The sequence below is a fragment of the Fundulus heteroclitus genome, chromosome 3 (assembly GCF_011125445.2).
Source record: "Fundulus heteroclitus isolate FHET01 chromosome 3, MU-UCD_Fhet_4.1, whole genome shotgun sequence".
Lineage (NCBI taxonomy): Eukaryota > Metazoa > Chordata > Actinopteri > Cyprinodontiformes > Fundulidae > Fundulus > Fundulus heteroclitus.
Genome location: NC_046363.1, coordinates 35,057,420 through 35,082,049, shown reverse-complemented (window position 1 = coordinate 35,082,049; position 24,630 = coordinate 35,057,420). Strand labels below are relative to the sequence as shown.

Sequence of the window (24,630 nt, the reverse complement as noted above, 5' to 3'; positions counted from 1 at the left end):
ATAACTAGAGTTGATGAAGTAGACTCTTACATCTCCAAGGTACGTAGATGTGTTTGTGTTCTTTTTGTGTGTGCTTAATTCTTTGTCCTGTTCCAGGCTCCACCTTCTCCAAGATGAGGGTGCGGCTTCCTGAGTCCCATGCCAGTCAGCAATCTCCTGTGCCCTATTCAATGGCTGTGATCCTGCATCTCAGTCCCTCTTGGCCACTTCCCTGCCATACACCTCTTGCTTGTGTTGTAGGCGCAAATGCCTTCTTTGTCATTGTTTAAACATAATCTTGGTCAGACTGCTTTTGTAGGGGAGAGCTGCCTTTTGTTTAAACCCCAGTTTTCTCCTGTTTACGTGATTGTTAGGTATAGGTTAGTTTGTAGGTTTGTACTATTTTGCTTTTATTGGTGTTAGGTATGTTTTTCTTTTATTTTCTGATTAGGGTTGTTTTGTTCATGTTGGCCTGGGCTCTCCCTGAAGTTTTAAGTCTGAAATGTAAATAACTTAAAAATGGTAGAAAACAAATACTTAAAATGTTAGGGTTACCCCATTCTGCCTCCTCAATTCAGTTTCTCATTTTACGTTAGTCCCGTATATCCCCTAGATTAAGCCAGGGGACGTAACATAAATTGGAGGCTCATGCGGGAGTGTTTAATCCTGTCTGCCCCGTATATTTTTTAAGTGGATTGTTGGAGTTTTGGTCTTAGGTGTATGTGGCAGAGAGTGTTGCACTGTAAACCCGAATAAGTTAGCAGTAATCAAAAAAAGTAAGGCAATCAGTTGCCACAATTCTTTTGAGTTCTGAAATTCAAACATTTGAGTATAATAGAGTCTATATATTTGGAGTTTATTTTAAATGTACGTTCAAATTATAATTAAATTAAATTTACCAATTAAGCCAACTCAAAATTATTTTGGCCACTCCGGCTGAGAGGACACACAAGAAAGCCAAGCAAACAAACAAACATGAAATGAACAAGGGTTACATGTTTTTTTTTTTTTATTATAGCCTTTAAAGGAGATTAAAAAAAAAAACAGATGAAGATTCAAAGTTTGTATGAAGTAGTTGTCCGTTGTGAGTCACAGATAATGAGGTAATAAGGAAATGCAGCTCGTTTACTCAGCAAATCTTTAATCAGATATCTTGTTCCTTTGCAGTGATATAAGGTTTGCATTGTAGCCACCTCAATAGTTGTATTAGTTCCATAATATTTACATAATAAACAATTAAAATTAAAATGAGATACATTTCATTGTTTAAATTTGTCACATATAAAACAAAAGCAAAACTGGGACAGTGTGTACGTTGTGTACTAAATGCAGCAATGTGTAAAAAAGGTTAACCTTAAAACCCTCGATGATGATGATGATGATGATGATGATGATGATGATGATGATGATGATGATGATGATGATGACGACGACGACGAAAATATGATAATGAAAGTAGCATGAATAAGTAGTTTTCCAAGTGAAAGTAAAATAATCAAACTTCAGATGTTAATGAATGATAATCTGAATAACTATAGAAGTTAGTAATGGATATTTATGCACATGCTGTATGACCAGCATAAGCCAATCAGAACAGCAATTTTTTGTTTCCTGACTCAGGATCTGTGTGTGTGTGTGTGTGTGTGTGTGTTTGGTTGTTTGTCTTTTGTCTCTCTATGTTGCCCTGTGATGGACTACCCTGCCTCTCGCCCAATGGCTGCTGGAGATATATAACTTAATCATTCAGTAGTTTAAAAACTGGAAGATACACTCATTGTGGGTAAACTCATTAAAAATAGTCTAAATCTATAGGCAGCATGAAAATGACAGTCATCAACTGTTCCATTTAGTGTTTTTCTTTTTTAACCCGGGGAATTTCCTCTATAGTTTTAATTCGCTGTAAACACAGTCGTTGCCATCTGTGTGTTGGTTTCCTGGTTTTGGAGGAGTCCTGGTGATAACAGATGAATAAATTACCGTGGGCTCCTCTTCTTCCTGCTTGAAATAAAAAAAAAACAGTTTGATAATGTGAACAAATCAGCAGTTCACGTTTCTACTGCAAATCTACTTCAAGCTTGTACAAAGTTCACTGCAAACCCGCCTTTGCATCTGTTCTTACCTCACCAGTGTAGCCACAGCATGAGAGATGAAAAGGAAATGCTTAAGAAAGACAGAAACCAAATAAGAATTGGGGGGCGCATTTATTTCAAGATTGCATGCAGAAAAACACCGGAAGTTAACAAAAAACTGCAAACTTACCTGCTTGTATTCTTGATTTGAAACATCCACTTAAAAATGCCAGTAAAGTGAAAAATGTAAAGACAGCCAATACTCCATAAACAATTGGCATAAAATTTTCAGCCTTCCTAGAAAAACCTGTAAGAATCAAAAACTCAGTAAGAAGTCATTTTCACATAATTCACATAATCTTAAAATGGATAGATATAGAAATGGACGTATTTGCCAGCCCTGCCTTAAAGACATGCAAAAACCTTTTAAATAAATTCATCTTTTATTGCCGTGGCATTATCTCACTGAATATTTTGTAAAAATCCAACTTTTAATTTTAGAATCTTTTATTCAATCCATGCTAAGAAATAACATAACATAATTCACCATCTAAATGACATATTTTGTAAATAATAATTTAAATAACAGAATTTTTCACAAAATCAAAACAAAATTATTGAGATTATTGCTGCTAATACTCGGACAAATCACTTTGACGTTGATTTGTCTTGTCCTATTACCTTTCAAAAGAGCTCACACAGAAGGCGTTTTTTGTTTAGTATGCTGATGGTACTAAATGTTTTCGGCCTGTATAAGTGTTGGTGAAATTGTATTTTTCGCCTTACTAAAAACAGAAACGACAGTCGCCTGGGTGTGATATGATGCAGGTCCTTCTACTTGCCCCAAGGAAGTGTTTGTTGCAAAGACGGCTTGGTAAATGGTAAATGGCTTATACTTGTATAGCACTTTATGAAGTCCGACAACCTCAAAACGCTTTACACCACAGTCAGTCATTCACACATTCACACATATATTCACACCCTGATGGTGGTGAGCTATTTTAGTATCCACGGCTGCCCTGGAGCAGACTGACAGAAGTAAAGCTGCCGTACATCTTTGCCACCGGGCCCTCTGACCACCGCCAGCAGGCAAGATCCAAAGGTTTCAATGCAATTACTCCTCTTCCACTTGTTAACAACCCTTTGTTAATCAGCATCTCCGGTAAGGTCTGGCTCCCAGCATGCAACCATTTAACAAGCTGGTCTCAAATGTCACAGGGTTTCATAAGATGCATCTCAAAGTTATACCGATAGTATAAGTTTGGCCGATACACATAGAGTAATATAATTATAATCCTTAATGCATGGAGTAGTGTTGCTATAATGTTGCAAAGATTACATCTTTGCAACATCTACTCAACAAAAGGAGCAAAAATGATAATTTACTTGTAGAGTCCACAAGATTATTATCTAAAATGTCAGTAATTAAAAAAGTTCCTGATGCCATGCACTCTAAACAAGGTTCTTAGGGTCTTTGGACAAGAAACAGACCCACAGCATCCCAGATCCTCAACTTTACTTAACTGGTGGCGTGAGTTTCCCCCACATAGTCCATCCACTGTTTTACGCCAGGCCCACATTAGGACCACTGTTGCAGAAAGAATCTATCTCATTTAATCAAATCACGCGTTTTAAGTTAAAATCCAGGTAGAATTGAACAAACTCCACATGTTTACATTTGCGATAGCAAGACGAAAAAAAACGTTTTTGCTCTAATGGCTGACAATCACCTGTTTGGCATTTAAACTGTGTCTGATAGTTTTTATGGAGACAGGGTGACCCCAAAATATCCTTCTATGCAGTTCTCTAACAGTGAACTTTAGGGATTTTTCTCAGTCATCATCCTGCTCACTTTACCTGGTGGCAAAATAAATATGGGTCCTCGTCCCGCCAAGTAGCCCGTGGCAAAAAGACGTGGACCTCTGTGTTGTATCACTATTTTCCTCCTTTGACATAGTAAGTCATGATGAAAGTCGTGGTGAAGGACACAACGCAGTCATGGGACAAGCATTACACAAGGGAAGTGATTTAAGCACCAAGAAAAACGTATGAATATGTACGGTGGAAGGAGATACATGCCATCATCAGGAAGCATAACATCAAGGACTATGCAGAAAAGAAAAAGAATCCAACAGGGAATGACAGAGCGAAGGAATATAACTACTATCTGGAACAAAGTTCCAGGAAACTGTAAAAGTGCTGAAAGTCCGAGTTCTTTTAAATCAAGATTAAAAACACATTTGTTTAGGACTGCCTATTGCTGTTCTAGTTAAACTTTGTAGTTCAACTGTTTTTAAAATCATCAATATGTGCTTTTAGTTTCCATTTTCCCATGATTTAATTTGTTTCAGTTTTTTGACATTTTTCTTGTATGAGCCGATGTGACGAGTGAATTTCTCCGTTGTGAGATCAATAAAGACTATCTTATCTTATCTTATCTTATTCCATCTTGCTTTTATTCAGTTTTTATTTTCCCATGTTGTCCTTGTTAAATGTGCTATGTAAATATTTGCCTTAAGGTTAGGGTTAGTGTCATAAGGAATGAAGGAGTACAAGGGAGAATATTGATTAAAAACAGACATAAAGAGACAAAAACAATCACAAAACAGAACACAAGTAAACATAAATAATCAGCAATGGCCAACATAAGAAGTCGCTGAAAAATAAGACACAAAACTAAAGAGAAAAGCGAGAAACAAAACTAAAATTTTAGAGGGTCCTAACAGTGGTTTCTAATTATATCTTCCTAGAACAACACCTGCTAAAGTAAAATTAAAAAAAGTATTACACTTTAGATAGTTATTTTAATAGAATTTTTAGGACAACAATTGTGCCAAGGTGAATTGTGTTTGAAATAATTATTTCTTAACAGGATTTTTTTCTTTCAAATTGCGTAAATGCACTCAAATCAAAGGTAGATTTTGAAAAGGTTTTACTATTAGCTAACGCTACAGTAATAAGAGATTCATTTATCAAAGGGCTTTTTATCCATGCTCAACAGGGGTACCAACAAACATGTTAAAATCTGTAAAAGAAAAATACCCACCCATTGTTGGGCTTAAAGCAACTGATGATGTGTAGCTGTTAGTAGTTGTTAGGTGCTCATCCAAGATCTCAGACAAATTACAGATTAAGGACCCAGATGGATCTCTGTCCACTGATAATGTCCGATTGCTTATCAGAAGACTTGAACTATCTGTTAGATCATTTAAGTCCACATCGCATGTCGCAGCACAAGAAAGAGGAGAATCCAGCCTTTGGTAAACTGTCAGAAAGCAAATAAAAAGCGTAACATAAACTTTTTATTATCCAATATAATAATTTATGTAAATATCAGAGCCTCACCTGTGATGACACATAAGTTGATGGTGAGGACTTTTTGACTCGGACCATCACAGCGGCTCGCCCAGCAGGTGTAATACCCAGCATCTGTGTTTTGGACAGGTCCAGTATACAGGCTCTTGTTCGTGGTCACAGTGACAGCTTCTGACCTTCTTTCTAATTTATTTTGGGTCTTATTACTGGCTTCAAAGGTCCATTTAAAGGTAGAAAATTCACCTGGGCATGTCTGGGTGAAATAGCTGCCTGAAAGGATGTAAATTGTTTTTTGAATTTCATCCATAATTTCTAAAAGAAATAAAAAAGAAAAAGGAACGGTTCATTAATATGCGTAGAACAATATAAATGAGAAACTTTGATCATTTTAGATTAATGACAACAGCTGATACCTCTCTGCACATTGATGATGCTGGTAGATTTGCAGCTGTCTTGATGACAGTTTTGACACCAGTATATGCCTTCATCTTTCTCAGTGAACTTACTGAAGAACAGGGAGCGATTTGCCAAAACGTCTCCTTTTAGAGTGTTACCGAAGCGTTTTATTCCTGTCTTATCCTGAAGGTATAGCCGGGTTTCTTTACTGCGCTCATTTTCCTTGTAAAACCAGCTGAAAGAGTCTGAGTCAGCGCTGCAACCAGGTACCAGAACCGGGCATCCCAGCCAGGAACGAAGCTGAAGTGCTGCTGCTAAAGTATCAGTTTTTCTGTTAGTCACAAAGACTACAAGAAGGTTTAAGATGTTGCTTTTGAAGCACCTTGACAAGATAGTGATTTTATCAGGTACTTACCATTTCCTGGGAGAATGCATGAGTTCCAGTAAGTCAGAAAAAACACACAAACGCAGGCGTTTCGAGGCGATGAAGTCATGTCTCTGCATTAATGAAGACAGTATCACGCAAATCAAAAGGACTCCCTGTGTGGTCCCACCATCCTCACAGCTCATCAAAACGCGGTTCAGAGAGTCTGTGCAGCATCACAAGCTTTTAGTTTGAGTATCATATGTAAACTGAGGCTGACACATAGGAAGTGGTCCAACAGCGACTGCATAGGAAATCTGACAAAGCTCTCGCCCACACACTTCTGTCGTATATATTTCGCTCTCTGCATCGGCTAGGTGTTGAAATAAAGAACGTGCATTAAAAAAAAAAAGTTTGATTTCTCACCCAGAGGTGTCAAGTCTGTTATGGCACTCGATCTGATACGTGTCGCTGCAATATTTTCGAGAAGAAGAAAAAAAATGTGATTGACCTGTGAAATTCAAGTTTAGGCTGAATTTAACTGCAAGCATATAAAGTCCTTATAAGCTGATAGTCCCTGAACTGTGAACCAACCTTCAATAACTAGAGTTGTTGAAGTAGACCAACAGTGGAAACGCTTCTACAGCATGAGCGCCATGAAACAGACATGAGTCACACCAGCGGAGCACACCAACAAGTGTTTATCAGAAGCCTTATGAATTTTTTTTCCCAATCATAGATTTAACTTTTTTCATTGCAAAACGTTTAAAAATAAAATTTAAAAAAAATCAAGAATCCAGGTGCGAAAGAATGTCATGATCAATAAAGTACTTTTTAACCAATAATTACATGTAACAAAGCTAAATTAAGTAATTCTTTTGTAAATTGTATTAAAAGTGCCATGCAGAAACTTTTTATTGCTTGTTATAGCTATGAACAAGTTTTTAGCAAATTTCTGCTTCTGCATTACAATTATGTGATTGCTCCTTGTGGAAACAGGCTAAAATTTGTTGTTTGTTACGTAACAGAATTTGGAAAAGTTTGAGGGGTAAGAATACTTTTGAAAGACACCATAGGTGGTATCTGAAAAGGAGGCTCGCTGAGCGTAATGAGTGACACCATGTGCTGCTCAAAATCCCCAAGTGGCAGGGAAATGGCAGTCAAAACATGCTTGTTTTCAAATAAAAGATCCACACTACCTTATTTCTGGTTGAGCAGCTTAGAAAGTGGTGAAATCGGGAATGCTGCAAGACAGCAGCAAAGTTGTTTTGTCTGAAACATTGATAGAGTTAATGATGTCCCTATATTGTCTCACAATATGTGTAATCAATAAGGCACAACAACAGTCCGACACCGATAATAATAATAATAATAATAATAATAATAATAATAATAATAATAATAATAATAATAATAATAATAATAATAATAATAATAATAATAACTTTATTTATGCTTTCGAAAAAAGTGCTGAAATGTAGGTCGTAAAAACAGCAGCAACAACAACAACAACAACAAAGAAATAAAACAATACAATTTAGAAACAGATAAAATATAAAAACAAAAGGAAACACCAACATTAACACAATATGGTTTAGGAATTGAATTAGGCCGCATAACATAAGATGAATAAGTCGGCCTTTAGATTGGCAATCACTTCCAAGGTGCCATTCATTTGACACTTTATTATGTAAGTGTTTTTCTCTAAAGGTAAAAGATCTGAAGCTGAAAACCCAGACTGGAAAAGATTTATTCTTTCCTACTAGAAATTATTCTTTTGAAATGCCTCATTTAAGCCTGCTCAGGTTGTACTTGCTAAAAACAGTAGCTTGGATTGAGTTTTCGGTGAACTGTCAGTTTTTGGCAACAAGCTTTTGTGGTTTACCCTCCTCGCTCCTGTTTGCTGGACAACTGTCAGACCTCCATGATCATGCTGGCCCTCACATTGACATAACATTTCTGGATTAAAAATCATGTTCTTTTAGTTCTTGTTTCAGATTTTCTGAGCAGCTGAGGTGTGGGTTTTCATTTATTAGCCTCAGTAAATAAACATCTTAAATGAGTCACTATAATCACTGCATAATGAACCCCCATGCAGTACATGTTTCCCCTTTTGAATTGAATTACTCAGATAGATCAACTTTAGTAAGATGCACCATTTGGTCACATATGAGTGGGGAAAATGTATTTTTTTTAAGATGTAAGAAGTTTCAAATAGAAGGCTTCTGTTTTTTTTTTTTTGTTTGTTTTTTTTTTTTCAATTTTAAGTCAACTAAATATACAGAAAATTAAAATATCATAGCCTACAATTAGATTAAGCATACGGATTAAGGATTAGCCAAACCAAATTACACGCAGGCGTAAAAGAGCGATGCGCTGTCCAAATGAACACTGCTTAGTAATAATCAGAAAGAGTTTAGCTGTTTAGGGCCCAAATCTCTTTAAATTTCCGTCATTGAGCGCAGAACCCGCCCAGACATGCAGATCCTCCGCCTACCTACTCAGCCAGGCTGCAGCCGGGCAGACAGAAAGCCTGCAGCCCGGCCTGCGCTGCGGTCCCCCGGAGGGAGCGCCGTTCTTCGCCCCTGCGCAACCGCAACCCGGACGTCGTCGGCATGGAGTTGACAGAGGCTTTTCTCAAATACCAGCTGCTCTGGCCACACATGCATTACTTCTTCGCCACTTTGTGTCTCGTTGCCTTCGTGTACAAATTCACCGCCGTCCTCCTCAGACGGAAGGCTGTCCTGCGGAGCCTTGAAGCCTTTCCAGGACCGCCGGGACACTTTCTGTTTGGAAATGTTTTGGAGGTAACCCGTTTCCGAGGCGCCCTGCAACGCAGCAGCTGCATCCTTACGTAACTTCAACACGGTGACACAGCTAAAGCGCGTTACTCTGTGTCAAACTTTCAATTTCTCATTTGGAGCGTCGTTGGACGTTTCCTAATTCAACTGTGTGGTTTATATTAGTTTATTTGTTTCGCATCATACCTGCGCGCAGAAAGAAACAATTACCGCAGAGCAGGGAGGAGAGAGGCAGAAAGCTCCGGGTTTTTATAAGCCTTCAACCACATCATTTAAAACAAAATAACATGGAATTAATATAGTTTGTACAAATAAATAAAAAAATATATAAATAACAATTATAAAATTCTACAAAGAAAATAATAAAACTTCAGTAAGCCGAACATAGGCCTACATCATATAAAGTTATTCATGCCTAATACACAAAATAAATCTGATATAACAACTGTAATAAACAAGTATGCAATTTAGAAAATATATATAAATAGCAGCAAACTTGTGTTGTTTTATATACTGATAAAGTCCACGTGCATAAAATTAAATAAGTGCTTCGTTAAAATAGCTATTGCGTCAACACATCTTTTATAACATTAAGGGGGGATTTTGTCGGCAAACGGGAAAACCTATTCCACTGTTTGGCACACTTTTATGTCAAATTATCCTCTTTTGAGGATATTAGGAGGATAAAGATCCAAAAATTTAAACTGAATGGTAGTTGTAATGCTATTTAGATAAGATAAGCTTTATTGATCTCACAGTGGAGAAATTCACTTGTCCCATCGGCTCAATAGTAAAATAAGAACTAAGACGTCCTGTATTAGTTATGCACTGTATGCTTTTTTTGAAGTTGTAAAATGAAATCAAGCAATATGAATAAAGTGTTTTAAGTTTTATGTCCAAACATTTGTTGTGGTATTGCTGTTAAAACTGGTCTGTTCATCGATGCATTCAGGAACCTGCGTGTGTCAACATTGTGCAGTATCAGGGGATGCTATGAGAACTCGTGTCTCAGTGAGACTACCTGTATAAATAAAAGTGTATGGATCTTGATAATAACACATGCTTGTGTAATTTCATGCATCTTGTGATGTTTTTGTTTCTCGTTTAGTTTAAACAAGATGGAACGGATTTGTTCAAGGGGCTAAAGTGGGGGGAGCAGTATCCCTATGCTTTCCCTCTGTGGTTCGGCCCAAGTATTTGTATTCTCAACATTCACCACCCTGATTACGCAAAGACCTTACTGACATCAACAGGTGGGAGCATATTTTCTTTCCTCTCAACTCTTTGTTAGAATATTTTAACCATGACATGAACCAAAATGTAACGAAGCTTTGATTTGCTTTTTCCTAATAGAGCCAAAGGATGACTTTGCATATAAATTCATTGAGTCTTGGATTGGTAAGACCATTTTATCTTCTCTTACTTGCTCATTTTGTTTCGATGCAGGGTTATTTTTTGACATGTTCTACACACTCTCATCCCATTCTTTTTTTTTTTCCTTTTAGGAAATGGCTTATTGGTGTCAAAAGGTCAGAAATGGTTTCGCCACCGAAGGCTCCTGACTCCAGGTTTCCATTATGATGTTTTAAAACCGTACGTGAAACTGATGTCAGAGTCTGCCAAAACAATGCTGGTATGTTATTTAATAACTGAGAATAATTAAACACATGTTTCCTGGATGAAATGATTATATAACATTACAACTCTATAAACATGGCCAAGATTCACAAGTTTGAATTTATTTATAATTTTATTTATTTCACTTACAGTATAAATACATGTAGTGTTTTTAGTAGAATCAGAACTGCTCTCTCTCTTTTTTTCTCTCTCTCAAGATGGATGGATGGATATGTGTATATATATATACATATATATATATATATATATATATATATACACACACACACACACAGACACTGTGATATCTATATAGATAGATAGATAGATAGATTAGATAGATAGATAGATAGATAGATAGATAGATAGATAGATAGATAGATAGATAGATAGATAGATAGATAGATAGATAGATAGATAGATAGATAGATAGATAGATAGATAGATAGATAGATAGATAGATAGATAGATAGATAGATAGATAGATAGATAGATAGATAGATAGATAGATAGATAGATAGATAGATAGATAGATAGATAGATAGATAGGCTTCTAATTGTTAAAGTTATTGTATAGGATTAATTTCCACAGTTATTCAAATGATACTCAGATATATTTATCTAGATGGTCAGATGGTCGTTCATACTGAGCCTGGTTATGAATCAACTTTGTAAATTGCCTTAAGTTGATGTATTGTGAATTTGTGCTATGTAAATCAGACTGTATTGAATTAAAATAAGTACATGCAGTGGATGTTAGAAGTTTTGGCACCCCTATACAAAACCCATGAGTTTATTTTTACAATAAAACCATGGATGATGATATATGACTCACATTTTCACTTCAAATGTGAAATTTATCAACTGACAAACAAAACAAACTAATAAATAATATCCTAATTAAAAGTTAAAATGTGAAACGTTGCTGAAATAATCTGTTTTCATGTTTATTTTATTTAAATAACTTCAGATTCAATTTCAGAATCTGGTTTTCTATGGTAAGGCAAGGCAAGTTTATTTATAAAACACTTTTCAGTAACAAGACGATTCAAGGTGCTGTCCATGAACAAAAAAGGCATTGCCTTTTGAAGTCTATTCTCTGAGATACAGGGAGCCAGTGTAAGAACTTTAGAACTGGGGTGATGAGCTCTATCTTCCTGGTTTTAGTGACAACAGATTAATGTTTATTATTGTTTGTATCGCTTGTAGTTTTTTTTTCTGCTGACATGGTGGCATCTGTGTTCTTGTGTCTTTTCCAGGACAAATGGGAAAGGTATGCAACCACCGAAGAGACCTTTGAAGTGTTTGAGCACGTCAGCCTTATGACACTTGATAGCATCCTGAAGTGTGCCTTCAGCTGCAACAGCAACTGTCAGACAGAGGGGTGAGTGCACATAAACTTTGAAACATTCACCATTTCTGCTTTAGTTCAAAACCAGATCAGCTGCTTTAGTTCCAGGCAGAAGAAAGAACATTGCCTTTCATGTGTTCCTGCTTTTATGTGTCAGGGGAAGAAATGCCTACATCAAAGCGGTGTATGAGCTCAGCTATCTTATTAACTTCCGGGTGAGGACGTTTCCATACCACAGCGACCTCATTTTCCACCTCAGCCCACATGGTTTCAGATACAGGAGAGCATGCAAAGTGGCTCACAGTCATACAGGTAAGATGTAACTTGGTTTAGATTAGCTTTGACAACTCACTGAGGTCTGTTTTTCAGTTTAATCTGTTCATCTACAAGGCAAAAGCTCATTTGTTTTCTTTTCAAGACGAGGTTATCAAAAAGAGGAAAGAAGCACTAAAGGAAGAAACGGAGCTAGGCCGCATACAGACCAAGAGGTACTTGGATTTTCTGGACATTCTTCTCTTTGCACGGGTAAGTGACATCAGCGCAAACCTGATAATTTAAAACAAGTACTTTATTAAGGACAAAGATATCAGTGAATGTGTAGCACATTTCAGTAACAAGACAATTCAAAGTGCTGTACATAAACAGAACATAAGACCAGAAAAGACAGAGGAAAGTACATTGCAGTGGAATCAAGAGAAGTTGGACTACAAACTTAATCTACTGAAGTTTCAGCAAACAGTTTAAAAGGCCACTCTAAACAAATACGTTTTTAACATTCATTTAAAGGAACTCAGAGTTTCAGCACTTTTACAGTCCTCTGGGAGTTTGTTCCAGATAAGTGGAGCATAGGAACTAAATGCTGCTTCTCCATGTTTGGTTCTGGTTTTGGTTCTGCAGAGCTGGCTGGAGCCAGAAGACCTTAGTGGTCTGGAGGGTTGATGCACTGATAACAGGTCTGTGATGTATTTAGGTGCTAAGCCATTCAGGGATTTATAGACTAACAGAAGTATTTTAAAGTCTATTCTCTGAGATACAGGGAGCCAGTGTAAGGACTTTAGAACTGGGGTGATGTGCTCTACTTTCTTAGTCTTAGTGAGGACGCGGGCAGCAGCGTTCTGGATCAGCTGCAGCTGTCTGATTCACTTTTTAGGCAGACCTGTGAAAACACCGTTGCAGTAACGAAGTTGACTAAAGATAAATGCATGGATTAGTTTTTCCATATCCTGCTGAGACATTCAATTCAATTTTATTTATATAGCGCCAATTCATGAAACATGTCATCTCGAGGCACTTTACAAAGTCAAAATCAGTCAGATTATACAGATTGGTCAAAAATGTCCTATATAAGGGAACCAGTTGATTGCTTCAAAGTCCCGACAAGCAGCATTCACTCCTGGAGAACCGTAGAGCCACAGGGAGAGTCGTCTGCATAGTCCATGGCTTTGCAGCAATCCCTCATTAGTCCTTTAATCTTGGAAATCTTCTTTAGGTGATAAAAGGCTAACATTGTATTTGTCATTAATTACCTTTGAAAGTTTAGGACTAAATCCATCAGTACACCCAGATTCCGGGCCTGATTGGTGGTTCCTAGTGGAAGAAGCTGAAACTGTTTGACATTCCAGTCTTTTCCTTCTTGGAGTCACTTTTCTTATACACTGGAACTTGGACCATTCTGCATTGTTTGACTGGGAGATGCTAATAGCCATTATTTTATTAAAAATAAACACGTAAGGCTTTATTTACTAACAAACTGAGCAAAAACAATTCTTAAAATGGCAAAATAATAACTAATACGCTAACAGGGCGGGATAATTTTCTTAAAAACTTTCTATGCAACCAGAGTGAGCTACTGACATATAAGTAACTATAAAGTCAAATAAAGTGGCCATGTACCGTTAAAGACCAGGAGCCTTTAAAAAATAGTAATCTTTACTATTCAACCCAGATGTCCCTCTCTCCAGCAACAACCTCCAGTTCATTCTGGGGAATCTCAAGCAGGGTTGCCAGATCTGACTGACAGTTTCCAGCCCAAACACGACATAAAACCCAGTGAACTGCAAAACAAAAAACAAAACAAAAAAAAGCGTTGAGCTATTGTACCCATAATAAAGAAGACACCATTAGCACAGAACTAATCTTGCCTGCGAGATGAACTCTCACAGTCTTTGCGCATTCACAAATACATCCATCTTGTACTGCTCCAAATGTTTGTGTTCGAACCAAAAACGGTTCGGGCCAATCGTGTTGCAGTTTTGTGGCTCAAGGCGGAACATACCAGCTGTGAAGAAAGCAAGAGCTGAGGAACCAAAATAAACATGGCAGTACAGGAGGACGCATGTGTTTGGTTTGTTCACATCTGTTTGGTAAGAATCCACAATCTCTTCTTTGAAAGAAGAACAAGAACAAATGCCTTGGCTAGCTTACATTTTTTCTGGTTTCTCATGCCGTCTGCTGCTCATGTTTTAATTTGATACCCATATTCGTTAAAACTAACCTTTGGTAGGTGGGCACTTGGTGTCGCTTCACCCAATCAGCTCAGAAATTTCTGCTGAATGTCCCGCCTTTTACCAAACAGATTCAATGGTAGCAGGCCGAGATTCATAATGTGCAGAACGGGGAGTGCTACACATTATGAATCTGGCTGGCCAGGTTAGCACAGAACTGCACTAAAGTAAAGAAAAAAACTTTACACACAGGCTCCCCACCAAATGTGCAATCAGGAAACTAAATAGACACAAAGATCACTAAATAGACACAAAGACCACTTTCCCAAACATGTCATAATAACAACTGCAAAATTGCTAAAAAAGTTATCAATAGCCTACCAACATAAGTTATACATTTGACTAAATACAAAATTTCTTTCATTCCTTCTCACAAAGCGTATAGAGCAGGGGTCACCAACACGGGGCTCGCGGGCACCAGGTAGCCCCCAAGGACCACACGGGGTGCCCTCAAGTCTGTTCTAAAACTGGTACAATCCTCCAGTGAGCTGCATCTAAAATGTTTTAGTCTGTTGCTTTAGTTTTAAAAGTTACAATAACTAAAAAAAGTTCAAAGGTCACTACAGGTAGCCCTTCGTGTGACATAGTACAGATGAAGTAGGATGGTGACCCCTGGTATAGATCAATCTAACATTTCTCTTTCACACACAGCTATGAAATGTTTTTCAGTTGATTAGTTGAACTCTTAACCCCATGTAGGCCGTAGATTCTAGACATTTCAAAATAGATTAAGCCATAAAATGAGTGCAAGGAAATCGCATTTAATTAAAAAAGGGGAAAGTTTTTTACCTTTCTACCACACAATTACTATTTTATGAATTATCTATGAATAGTGCTTGCTAATACCCCACAAAATATTGAGAAAAGCAGCCCAAATTTTAACAATCTGCCATAAGCTGTTTTTTTCTAGCCCAACCAGTTCAAAGATAGCCCAAAGACAGAGGACTCTGATTAATCTAAAGGGATTTTGTAAAGAGAAAATTTCTTGACGTGGGATTATTTCTAATCGAAGTTATTCAGGTGCAGTAAAAGGTAAATTTATGTTAAGGCATTTTACATTTATTACCAGGGGTCCAGTCAATGTGCTCAGCACTGTATAAACAAATCAAAAGGAAATAAATAAATAAATGTGTAAACCTGATAACAGATCAGATATCAGGAAACATTAGATCACAGTGTTAAAGTAACCAGAGGTTCTTCACTAACCATTTTCTGCTTAGTAATGTCCTGTGATAAGACAGTTTTTTAGCTATTTGTCTCCCTTTTTCTCCTCTGCTCCTAAAGCTGAGGGTAAAAAAAAATTAGACTATACTGCAAAACATTTTCCTTGCAGCATTCCCAGTCCCTTTTAACAGCCATGAACAGCTCATAAAGATAAGGCAGCTGTCTGCCACCTGAAGCTTAGCGGTAGAATGGAGATACGGGGACAATGACCCCATAGATCGAAGAACATTTACCGCAGAATCATAAAATAAAACCAATAGCATCAGTGCGGTTAACCTTCATATGTTCCATCCATCCATCCATTTTCTAACACGTCTATCCCCGTGGGGTCACGAGGGGTGCTGGTCAATGGGCGAGAGCCGGGGTACACCCTGGACAGGTCAACCTTCATATGTTTTCTTCCAAATATTAAAAGCTGCTTTGAGTCACAGCAACCAGAAATACAACAAAAAATGTAACTGAACATACCTTCATCTTCTCTTTCCACCCTCTCTGTGTTCAGTAAAGCTATGCTAGGCTTAGGTTTGACGACGTGTTTCAGCTAAGTTAAGCATTTGTTCACTGGGTTTATTTGCTTTAACTGTTCGAAACAAAGCACAGAAATTTCGTTGCAAATGCATTGTCCAACAAAAATAATCTCTGTTAAAATGCGTGGGCTAAGAAAGTGTGGTAAAGCCCTTCTTCTTCTAATAGGATTCTACACACAGCGCATTTATTTATTCATCAGGATGAAAAGCAGCAAGGCCTGTCGGATGAGGATTTGCGAGCAGAAGTGGACACCTTCATGTTCGAGGGGCACGACACCACAGCCAGCGGCCTCTCGTTCATCCTCTACTGCTTGGCCTGCCACCCAGAGCACCAGAAGCTCTGCAGGGATGAAGTTTGTCAAGCTTTGGAAGGCAAAGACACCATCGAGTGGTGGGGAAACTCTAAGAAAGCCTAGCTATAACTATACAAACCTTTATTATCTTTCTGTGGTTAACATTACGTCTCTGTCCTGTCCAGGGAGGATCTCCACAAAATTCCATACACGACGATGTGCATCAAAGAGTCGCTTCGTCTTTACCCGCCCGTGCCAGGAATATCCAGGCAGATCACCAAACCCATGACCTTCTTCGATGGAAGAACATTGCCCGCAGGTCGGAGACACGAGGCACTGAGATTGATGGATACCGCATGTGAACGTTACAAAAGAAGATCAAATATTAACTTTCTGACTTATGGAATTGGGTTTTCTTTTACAAAGTCAGCCTGAGATAAAGCTGCACACATTAACAAGATAAACTGCGATTGTAAAATCATTTGTTTCCTGTGTGCGCTGTGTGGAATATTCTCTGTTACTGTGTTACTTAGTCACAGGAAAACATTTTCAAATGATTATATTTCAGAGACTATAAGCATCGCTTAACGCAGATTTCTATTAAGCACTATGGGTTTTATAAACACACTGGAAACCGGATTATAACTGGGTAGATCCATTAGTCGCCTGCTGCTTATTCAGGAAGTTATTGACACACGCAGCTTTACAGTAATGTACTGAATATTACCTTTAAGGCAGCTAGGAAGCAATGTATACACATTTTGTCTTTGCATTTTGTTCACTGTCCCAACTAAAATACAGCTCTTTTTTTTTCCTGATTTAAAGGCTCTCATGTTGGAGTGAGCGTGTTTGCAACTCACAGAAACTCAACTGTCTGGGAGGACCCTAACGTAAGTCATGAAAAGTTTATTGTGATGATAACTGACCTGGGAATTGAGAAATTAAGATGTCAATTTGATCAAAATATATATTAAAATTAGTGCTGTCAAACGATTAAAATTTTTAATCGCGATTAATCGCATAATGTCGATAGTTAACTCGAGATTAATCGCAAATTAATTGCATATTTTATCCTTTTATTTCTGAAAGTGTAATAGCCTGTTTGGGCATTTTAATATGCAATTTTGCAATAAATGACACTAATAAAATACATGCTTGTACAAAAAATATTTTTATTTTGTTATTTTTCAAGCACTTTTCAGAACTGGAATGAAAACATCCTGGTGCCAAATGTTAAACTCTGGACTATAATGGCTATATGACTAATCATGACGCCCTAATGTTTACACAGTGTGTAAACAAATGTGTAAATAAATATCTGTTTTCATGCCGATATATATTTTTTTGCCTCTTAAACAAAGATAGACATGGTATTATGCATAAACATATACATTAATAAAAATTGTACATTTCAATAAAGTCATAAGTTTTGTTAATTTCTTCACTCTCTCTCACACACATCTAATTCTGAGCTTTCACACCAACAACAATAATTTTTTTGAATATTTTTGCTTGCTGTTTATATCCATATTCATAGAGTTTAAGCCTAGAAAACGGTTTTAAATCCCCAGGTCATTCCAGCCTTACACTTGAAAGAGACTGTTTAGCGACTGTTTAGTAACTCCAGGTCCTTCGTTTGGCAACGTGATTCAGCCTTAGTTTGTCAAATACAGAGATAAATGAATAAGCATTAAAGTACAGTTTATGGGTTGGGTTTCTGCAATGTTATCAACGTGTAAAAGCTAATCTTTAGAACCAATCTCTGCTCAAAATGGTATTCTGCACCATGTAATCTACTTTTAGCAGTTATCACCGGTTATTGCACCATAAATTGCAGAAAATACGGGCAGAGTTGCTCTGTCTGCCTTTACTACCATCGGCTCCTATGGCGGAGGGATATTTCAGCTGGATACACTCAAATGTAGTGCAGGCAGGTCTCATAATAACCCCTATTTCGTCACTTATTTTAGAGCCCAAATAAGCGATTTCACTTTCAGAAACCGGCCCAAAAAAATTGCAACCCGTGACTCGTGAAATTTAGAAGCGCTTTTAGAAAAAAGAAGCCCAAAGTCGCATGTGTCCGAGGGTAAAAGAAACTTCGCAACAGTGAGCGCAGCGCGGGTCTGTTTTGCTACAGTTTTCTAGCACTCTTGAAACTACGGAAAGCGTTGAGGGTAAAAGAAAGAGTCCGGAGAGAGCGGCGGGGGGAAAAACATTAGGGAACGGTGTGTGTGTTTTGACGCGCGATTAACGGCGACAAAAAAATTGTCGGCGTTAAAATGGGTTTACGTTAACGCCGTTAATAACGCGTTTAACTGACAGCACTAATTAAAATATATAAAATATATTAAAAAAACATGAGATTAATGAAGAAGGACAGAACAGGCTTTTTCTGGCTGATATTCTGATTTTGACCATTGTGATTCAGGTACTTTAATACAAGTAGTAGCTTTGAATCTGCCAGAAAATGAAGGAATTGCAGAAATAGATCTCCATTTATGCATCAAAGCATATGTTCCTTCGACCTGTCGATAACAATAGGAGCTAGTCAACCTAACAAGCAAATTCCAATATCTGACGTAGAGATTGATTCATAACTGATAAATACTCGTCTAAAAATCTAGTTCTATGGTTATTCAGTGGTCAAACTGACACATTTGAGCTTGTTAACCCAATAAAAGTAATATGTTCTTTACAGGCCATTTCTTTTATCTTATCTAACCTTGAATTACTAAAGCACGCAACAGTTTAATTCCAGTTTTTATGTATTAAGTAGCTGCCAATAAAGTGTTTAATAGATGATCATCACATGTTCGAGCAGAAAAATCCCCTTAGGGTTATCTTGGTTGGAGCTTTTTAAATGGGAATGTTCAATTGAATTAAATATTTGTGAGATTTTGATGATAATTAGTCACAGCTACAAATTGATGTAATAAGGTAGGGTGACCTAATGTCCCCTTTTGCCCAGAAATGTCCACTTTTCACACCATGTCCAAAGTTTTTAACAGGATTAATAGACATGTACTTAAATGGACTGATATGACCCGTGGAGTAAGACAGCCTTCCTTTCGGGTGACGTCATCCCGAGCCGCTGCATTGTGGGTGGTTCTTTTCCCCTCACAGAGCGGGGCAATGCTGGTAGCACTGCTGGCTGCTGTTTACAAGGTGTCAAAGCGCAAGTGTAGCTTTACAGACGAACCACAAACGAAATTTTCCTCATGCCCTCCTGGTCGGAACGGATGGTGGGCGGAGGGCACCGTGTGCAAAGCTGTGTTGCTTTGTATGACGAGGGTGCGATAGATCTATTTATTGATGTATTCTTTGCTTTAGATGCATATAAAAACAAAAATAAGTAAACCAAAATAAGAGACTGTGTAATAATTACTAATTAGTAAGACAAGAAAAAAGTACTGTACTGGTATTAGTTGTTAAAAAGCATCATCAAAAAAAAAGCAAAGACTTGTGCAACAGAGCAGGGTGAAGTATTTTTGTTTTACATAAGCAGATTATCTTTAAAGTGTTTCCCAACAGGACCAAGTGTCCTCTGTTTAAAAAAATCTAAATTTGTTCACCTTAAAGAAAGGTCAATGCATGGGTATGAAACTGGGGCATGAATTGCAGAGGGGCACACTGGACCAGAGCCATCTGAAGTCTATCATACATGAGTTAAAAAAGTTAATATTTACAAGTGGAAACATATACTAGATACCAGCCTTTCTACATGTGCACATACAGACTGTGCAGCACTCAGAGAAATGCTTAAATGCTTGCCATTTTAAAAGTTAACGTCCATCACAGGCCAATTAGAAGAAAATAACACTGAGGGGTGGCTTTTCTGGAAGGGTACTAGGAGAAATATGGCAATTTAGATTTGCAAAGTTTTGCCTGAATTAATGGCCAACTCAACCTAAAGTTGTGATGTTTTTTTCTATGATATCGAGAAGCTTCTTGCGAGCGAATCAAACTCAGCATATGAGCACCAACGCTGAACACAAACTGTCCAGCATGGTGGGGGAAGGTTGAGGATTTGGGCTTTAATCTGCAGCCCCAGGTACCTGGCAGCCATTGATTGGAGCATGAACTCCTCTGCATACAAACATGGTCTAGAGTAGGGCTGGACGATAATTCAATAACGATATGTATCGATTCATAGACGTATATCAATGATAGAAAAAAAGGTCAATAAAAAGTTCAATAGAATAACAGTTTTCCTTCATTTTGCATTCTAGCCTATCGTGTTGGTTAATACTAATCATTTAAATCCTCCCAACCAATCACAAACGCAGACCCCGGAATGCTCCGTCACCAAGCTCCGCCCCCTTCAGAGAGTTCAGGGAGCACGCGTTCTTTTGTTCTTTTTTAAAAAACTTGCAGTTTCGGTAAAAAGTTAGTTGAATTCAGCGTTTTTGTGTTCTGTATCTAAAAATAGGTTGCAGTATAAAAGTATAAAATGGCCAGGGCTGCACTTAAAATACATGTTTTTAATTTGTTGATAAATATCAATATCGTTCAATACAATTTCTATTTTATCTTTATGTTTTTTTTTTTTAAATCTATCATCCAGCCCTAGTCTAGAGTCAGATGTGAAGCTATTTAACACCTGGCGGCTCTATAACATAATGGATAATAGAGTTTACTTCGTTTTTAACACAATGTTTCCCCATTTTGGACTCTTTGGCTGATGAATAATGTTTCAACCTGTTGTGTTTTTGCACACCTATGATTTGATTTAAATAGATTTTAAATTTTTGTTTTGTCCTAATACATAAGAGTTTAGATTTGAATGAGGATGTACTTTTTCCCCTTATGCCTATAACAAATACTGATGTTTTTCCCAACTCATAGGCCTTTGACCCACTGCGTTTCCTCCCAGAAAACGTCTCTAAGAGGTCGCCTCATGCATATGTGCCTTTCTCCGCCGGACCAAGGTTCGGAAAAACCTGACCCTGAGTGACTGTGTGAATGATCTTCTCAGTTTACAACCTCTCTCCGCCAGCTCTTTAACCTGATATGCAAATTGTGAATGTTTATTTTGCGGCACCCACACCTAGATTTACAGTCATAATAAACGTTTTGTTGTTGCGGGCGGTGAGAGTAAAGTAGAAGAGAGGTGATGTGATTGAGCACAGACGTGTTCTGCTAAAAGTTGCTTTGATCTTTCACCTTCTGCTTAATCCTGTTCTACATAAACATGTTGCTTTCCCCTAGATTTGTTCTACTGTTAATTTACATTCACTTTGTAATGTTGTTTTCCTTTAGATTTATTCTACATATTTCTTTAACTTCCTTCTTAATGTTGTTTTCCTTCAGAAACTGCATCGGCCAGACGTTTGCTATGAATGAGATGAAGGTGGTGACGGCCCTCACGCTAAAGCGGTACCAGCTAATGGAGGACCCCGAAATTAAACCCAAAATGGTTCCCAGGTTGGTTCTCCGCTCACTTAATGGGATCCATGTCAAGATTAAACCCGTGGAACCAGATCTGTGATGGAGAAAAAAGGTGTTAAAGTTAAAGGGAAACAAATCCTGGCATGGTGATAACTCAGGTAGATTAAAGTCTAGATTTTTACACTAATGCATCCTAATGATGAAATTTGTTGTGTTTTGTACCTCTTTTAGAACTTGAAATGTATAAATTTATAACCATAAATACATTCTTCCGAGGGATATTTGCACTGTCTATTTGAAAATGTGACTAAAAACATGTTTTGATTGTATCCATTTTATTTACATGCTGTTTTTAAATTAACACAGTCGAAATCTGCAGCTAGAAATGTAAGTTGTGTTTCTGTTGTTGGGACAAAAATAAACTTTTTCGGATGAAAATAAGAGAGACATTTATATGTCATGCAAACATACGTTCATCAGACTTTAATGGTGAACATACTTTAAGAAATGTGAAATAGGGAGTGAGGTTTATATACAATTTAAAGGGGTAATAAGTAAGAAATCATATACTTATCTGTATAATATGATTGAATTTGACTTTGTAAAGTGCCTTGAGATGACATGTTTCATGAATTGGTGCTATATAAATAAAATTGAATTGAATTGAATTGAATTGAATTATCCTGTGTTAGTAAAAATTGAGTGGAGTTTCACAGCAGCAACATACTGTTTACAAATGACATATCAGTCGTAAGATAGATAGATAGATAGATAGATAGATAGATAGATAGATAGATAGATAGATAGATAGATAGATAGATAGATAGATAGATAGATAGATAGATAGATAGATAGATAGATAGATAGATAGATAGATAGATAGATAGATCCAGCTTTTGTTTAGTCTTAGTAATTTAGTTTCAAACCCACTGAGCACCAAACCAGCTCTCTATTACAAGAAAGTAGCAACTAAAGTATCCTGCCTTTGTTCTGTCAAGCAGCATAAACATTTTTCATTATGAAATAAAGTATATTATTATATATTATAATATTATTCACGTCAGAAAAATATATTGTCACCATTATTTTTCCATTGAACTAGTTGTACTGCATTGGGTTTTCTTTACATAGCAAATATCTTTCAAGAGGTCTTACATTTGTTCAAGCGAACAAACGATCGCTTTTTGCCAAGTAGAAATATTGTTATTTTGGTAGATTTGTCAGGTTTAGGTAAGTACCTCTCTTCCTATAACCAATAATTATCAATGCTATGCACTCTTGTCTTGCCGATTTTGAAGAGTGGCTTAGAGAAATCACACATTTAGAAATAACCAACAAAATTCAAAGGTTCCATGATAGGTGGCAAAAATTAGATTAATATAAATATCACTAAAGCATTTTGTAATTCAAACTTTCCTTTTTTTTATGTTGATCAGAGTGTGCACAGACTTTGATTCAGTAACCTACGACTTCCTGCACCACACAAATATGCCGTTACACAGAGGCCCTGGGGATTCTTGTTACAATCACTTCTTAATGGGGGGTGTTTGTGCGGACTGATGTTCGAGTTTTACATATTCACATCTGGTTGTGAGAACATGTCAAAACACACTGTTTTGAAAGGTCAAGAAACCACTAAATGCAGTTGGAGTGGTTAGTGGTTCACACACCTTTCTGTCGCATGTGGTTGATCGCTCAGTGTACAGTAGTTCAGTTCAACAGCTTAAAAAGTTACGACTTAAGTTGTCACAAAGTAACAGATTTAAAGTTCCTTTTTTTCCCCATATGTCTTTAAAAGCTCTGCCCCGCCCTCCCTCCCACAGCTATAAGTTCCCTGACTGTGTCTGACCTCTCATAAAAGGGGTTTGTTTGTGTCATATTTTCTCATTTGAATGAGGTCAATGGTGAATGTTTAACTCCATGAGTTCCTAACATTCTGTTAGGAATTAGTCTGAATGTGACCTAACCGCATTTGATCTGAGGCTATCACAAAGCAATTGCAAAAACTGAAAAGCACGATATTTCGACACCACACCAGACATCTGGGCACAATGGCATGCAAGTCAAGCCAAAGGTGGAGGGCTTACACTGAACACGTTAAACTAAATCAAAATGTCCTTTGATAAAGGAGTAGCTTCAGTGTGCACATTATTTGCACGCAGGGTTGTGGCCTATTTCTTTTTTTGTCACGTTTCACTTTGATTTATTTGTTGCTCACTTAAAAACGTACATTAGATGTCACTTTAAATGTGCAGATAGATTTGAAATCATTTAATGGAGATTTGGATTGAGCTAATTATTATAGTTCCCCTTTTTACATCACAAATTCCCAAAATTTGGACATGGAGGTGTCCATGTTTGACACCAACTGCATTTCTACCGACCTCTTTGCCCACGCAAAAAATAAAAAGGATATAATAAATAAAATAACCCCAGGGTAAAAAAGAGTAAATGAGCGATTGAGCTTGATGTCAAAAAGTTCTGATTGTTGAGCCAGAATAATAAGGTGAATTGATTAAAGTACTCATTATTCAATCTACAGCTTAAGTGGTGCGGGGCCTTGTTTTTTTATGTATCCCGTTCACTTTGGATGCATCACACTAATCAGAAACACACCTTGAATTTCACTTTTTGGCACACTGGAACACAACAATGCATTTCATCGGGATTAAAAGTGCTATATCAACACAAAGTAGTGGATAATTGTGCAGCTAAAGGAGAAGGATACATGGATTTCAAAATAGTTTACAAATAAAAAGTAAAAAGTTTGGCCGAGATCTGAATTCAGCATCAATATTTTGA

At 37.2% G+C, this 24,630-nt stretch overlaps 2 protein-coding genes and 1 long non-coding RNA gene across 3 annotated transcripts; 1 reads left to right on the top strand and 2 right to left on the bottom strand.

Moving 5' to 3' along the window:
* Window positions 1–1,627: 1,627 nt before the first annotated feature.
* On the bottom strand, window positions 1,628–2,338 carry LOC118562655. Its single transcript, XR_004930723.1, has 3 exons — window positions 2,239–2,338; window positions 2,099–2,139; window positions 1,628–1,977 (listed from the first exon to the last, which is right to left on the bottom strand). It is a non-coding gene; the product is annotated as an uncharacterized LOC118562655 (long non-coding RNA).
* Window positions 2,339–4,900: 2,562 nt separating this feature from the next.
* LOC118562653 lies at window positions 4,901–8,730 on the bottom strand. Its single transcript, XM_036135272.1, has 5 exons — window positions 8,621–8,730; window positions 6,175–6,257; window positions 5,777–6,073; window positions 5,394–5,675; window positions 4,901–5,313 (listed from the first exon to the last, which is right to left on the bottom strand). The coding sequence occupies exons 2-5, from the start codon at window positions 6,251–6,253 to the stop codon at window positions 5,033–5,035; spliced, it is 939 nt and encodes a 312-aa protein (XP_035991165.1). The 5' UTR covers window positions 6,254–6,257; window positions 8,621–8,730; the 3' UTR covers window positions 4,901–5,032.
* Window positions 8,634–22,269, top strand: LOC105937429 (cytochrome P450 4B1). The gene is made up of 12 exons (XM_036135270.1): window positions 8,634–8,930; window positions 10,033–10,177; window positions 10,278–10,322; window positions 10,430–10,557; window positions 11,801–11,925; window positions 12,050–12,204; window positions 12,311–12,417; window positions 16,348–16,538; window positions 16,626–16,759; window positions 17,266–17,330; window positions 21,286–21,368; window positions 21,751–22,269. The coding sequence occupies exons 1-12, from the start codon at window positions 8,739–8,741 to the stop codon at window positions 21,926–21,928; spliced, it is 1,548 nt and encodes a 515-aa protein (XP_035991163.1). The 5' UTR covers window positions 8,634–8,738; the 3' UTR covers window positions 21,929–22,269.
* The last annotated feature ends 2,361 nt before the right edge of the window (window positions 22,270–24,630 follow it).

Coding starts and splice junctions, on each gene's coding strand:
- LOC118562653 (XM_036135272.1), bottom strand. CDS start 6,253: ATGACTTCATCGCCTCGAAACGCCTGCGTTTGTGTGTTTTTTCTGACT. Junction 5,676..5,776: donor CATCATCAATGTGCAGAGAG/GTATCAGCTGTT, acceptor TATTTCTTTTAG/AAATTATGGATGAAATTCAA. Junction 5,314..5,393: donor CAACTTATGTGTCATCACAG/GTGAGGCTCTGA, acceptor GCTTTCTGACAG/TTTACCAAAGGCTGGATTCT.
- LOC105937429 (XM_036135270.1), top strand. CDS start 8,739: ATGGAGTTGACAGAGGCTTTTCTCAAATACCAGCTGCTCTGGCCACAC. Junction 10,323..10,429: donor ATTCATTGAGTCTTGGATTG/GTAAGACCATTT, acceptor TTTTCCTTTTAG/GAAATGGCTTATTGGTGTCA. Junction 11,926..12,049: donor AGCAACTGTCAGACAGAGGG/GTGAGTGCACAT, acceptor TTTATGTGTCAG/GGGAAGAAATGCCTACATCA.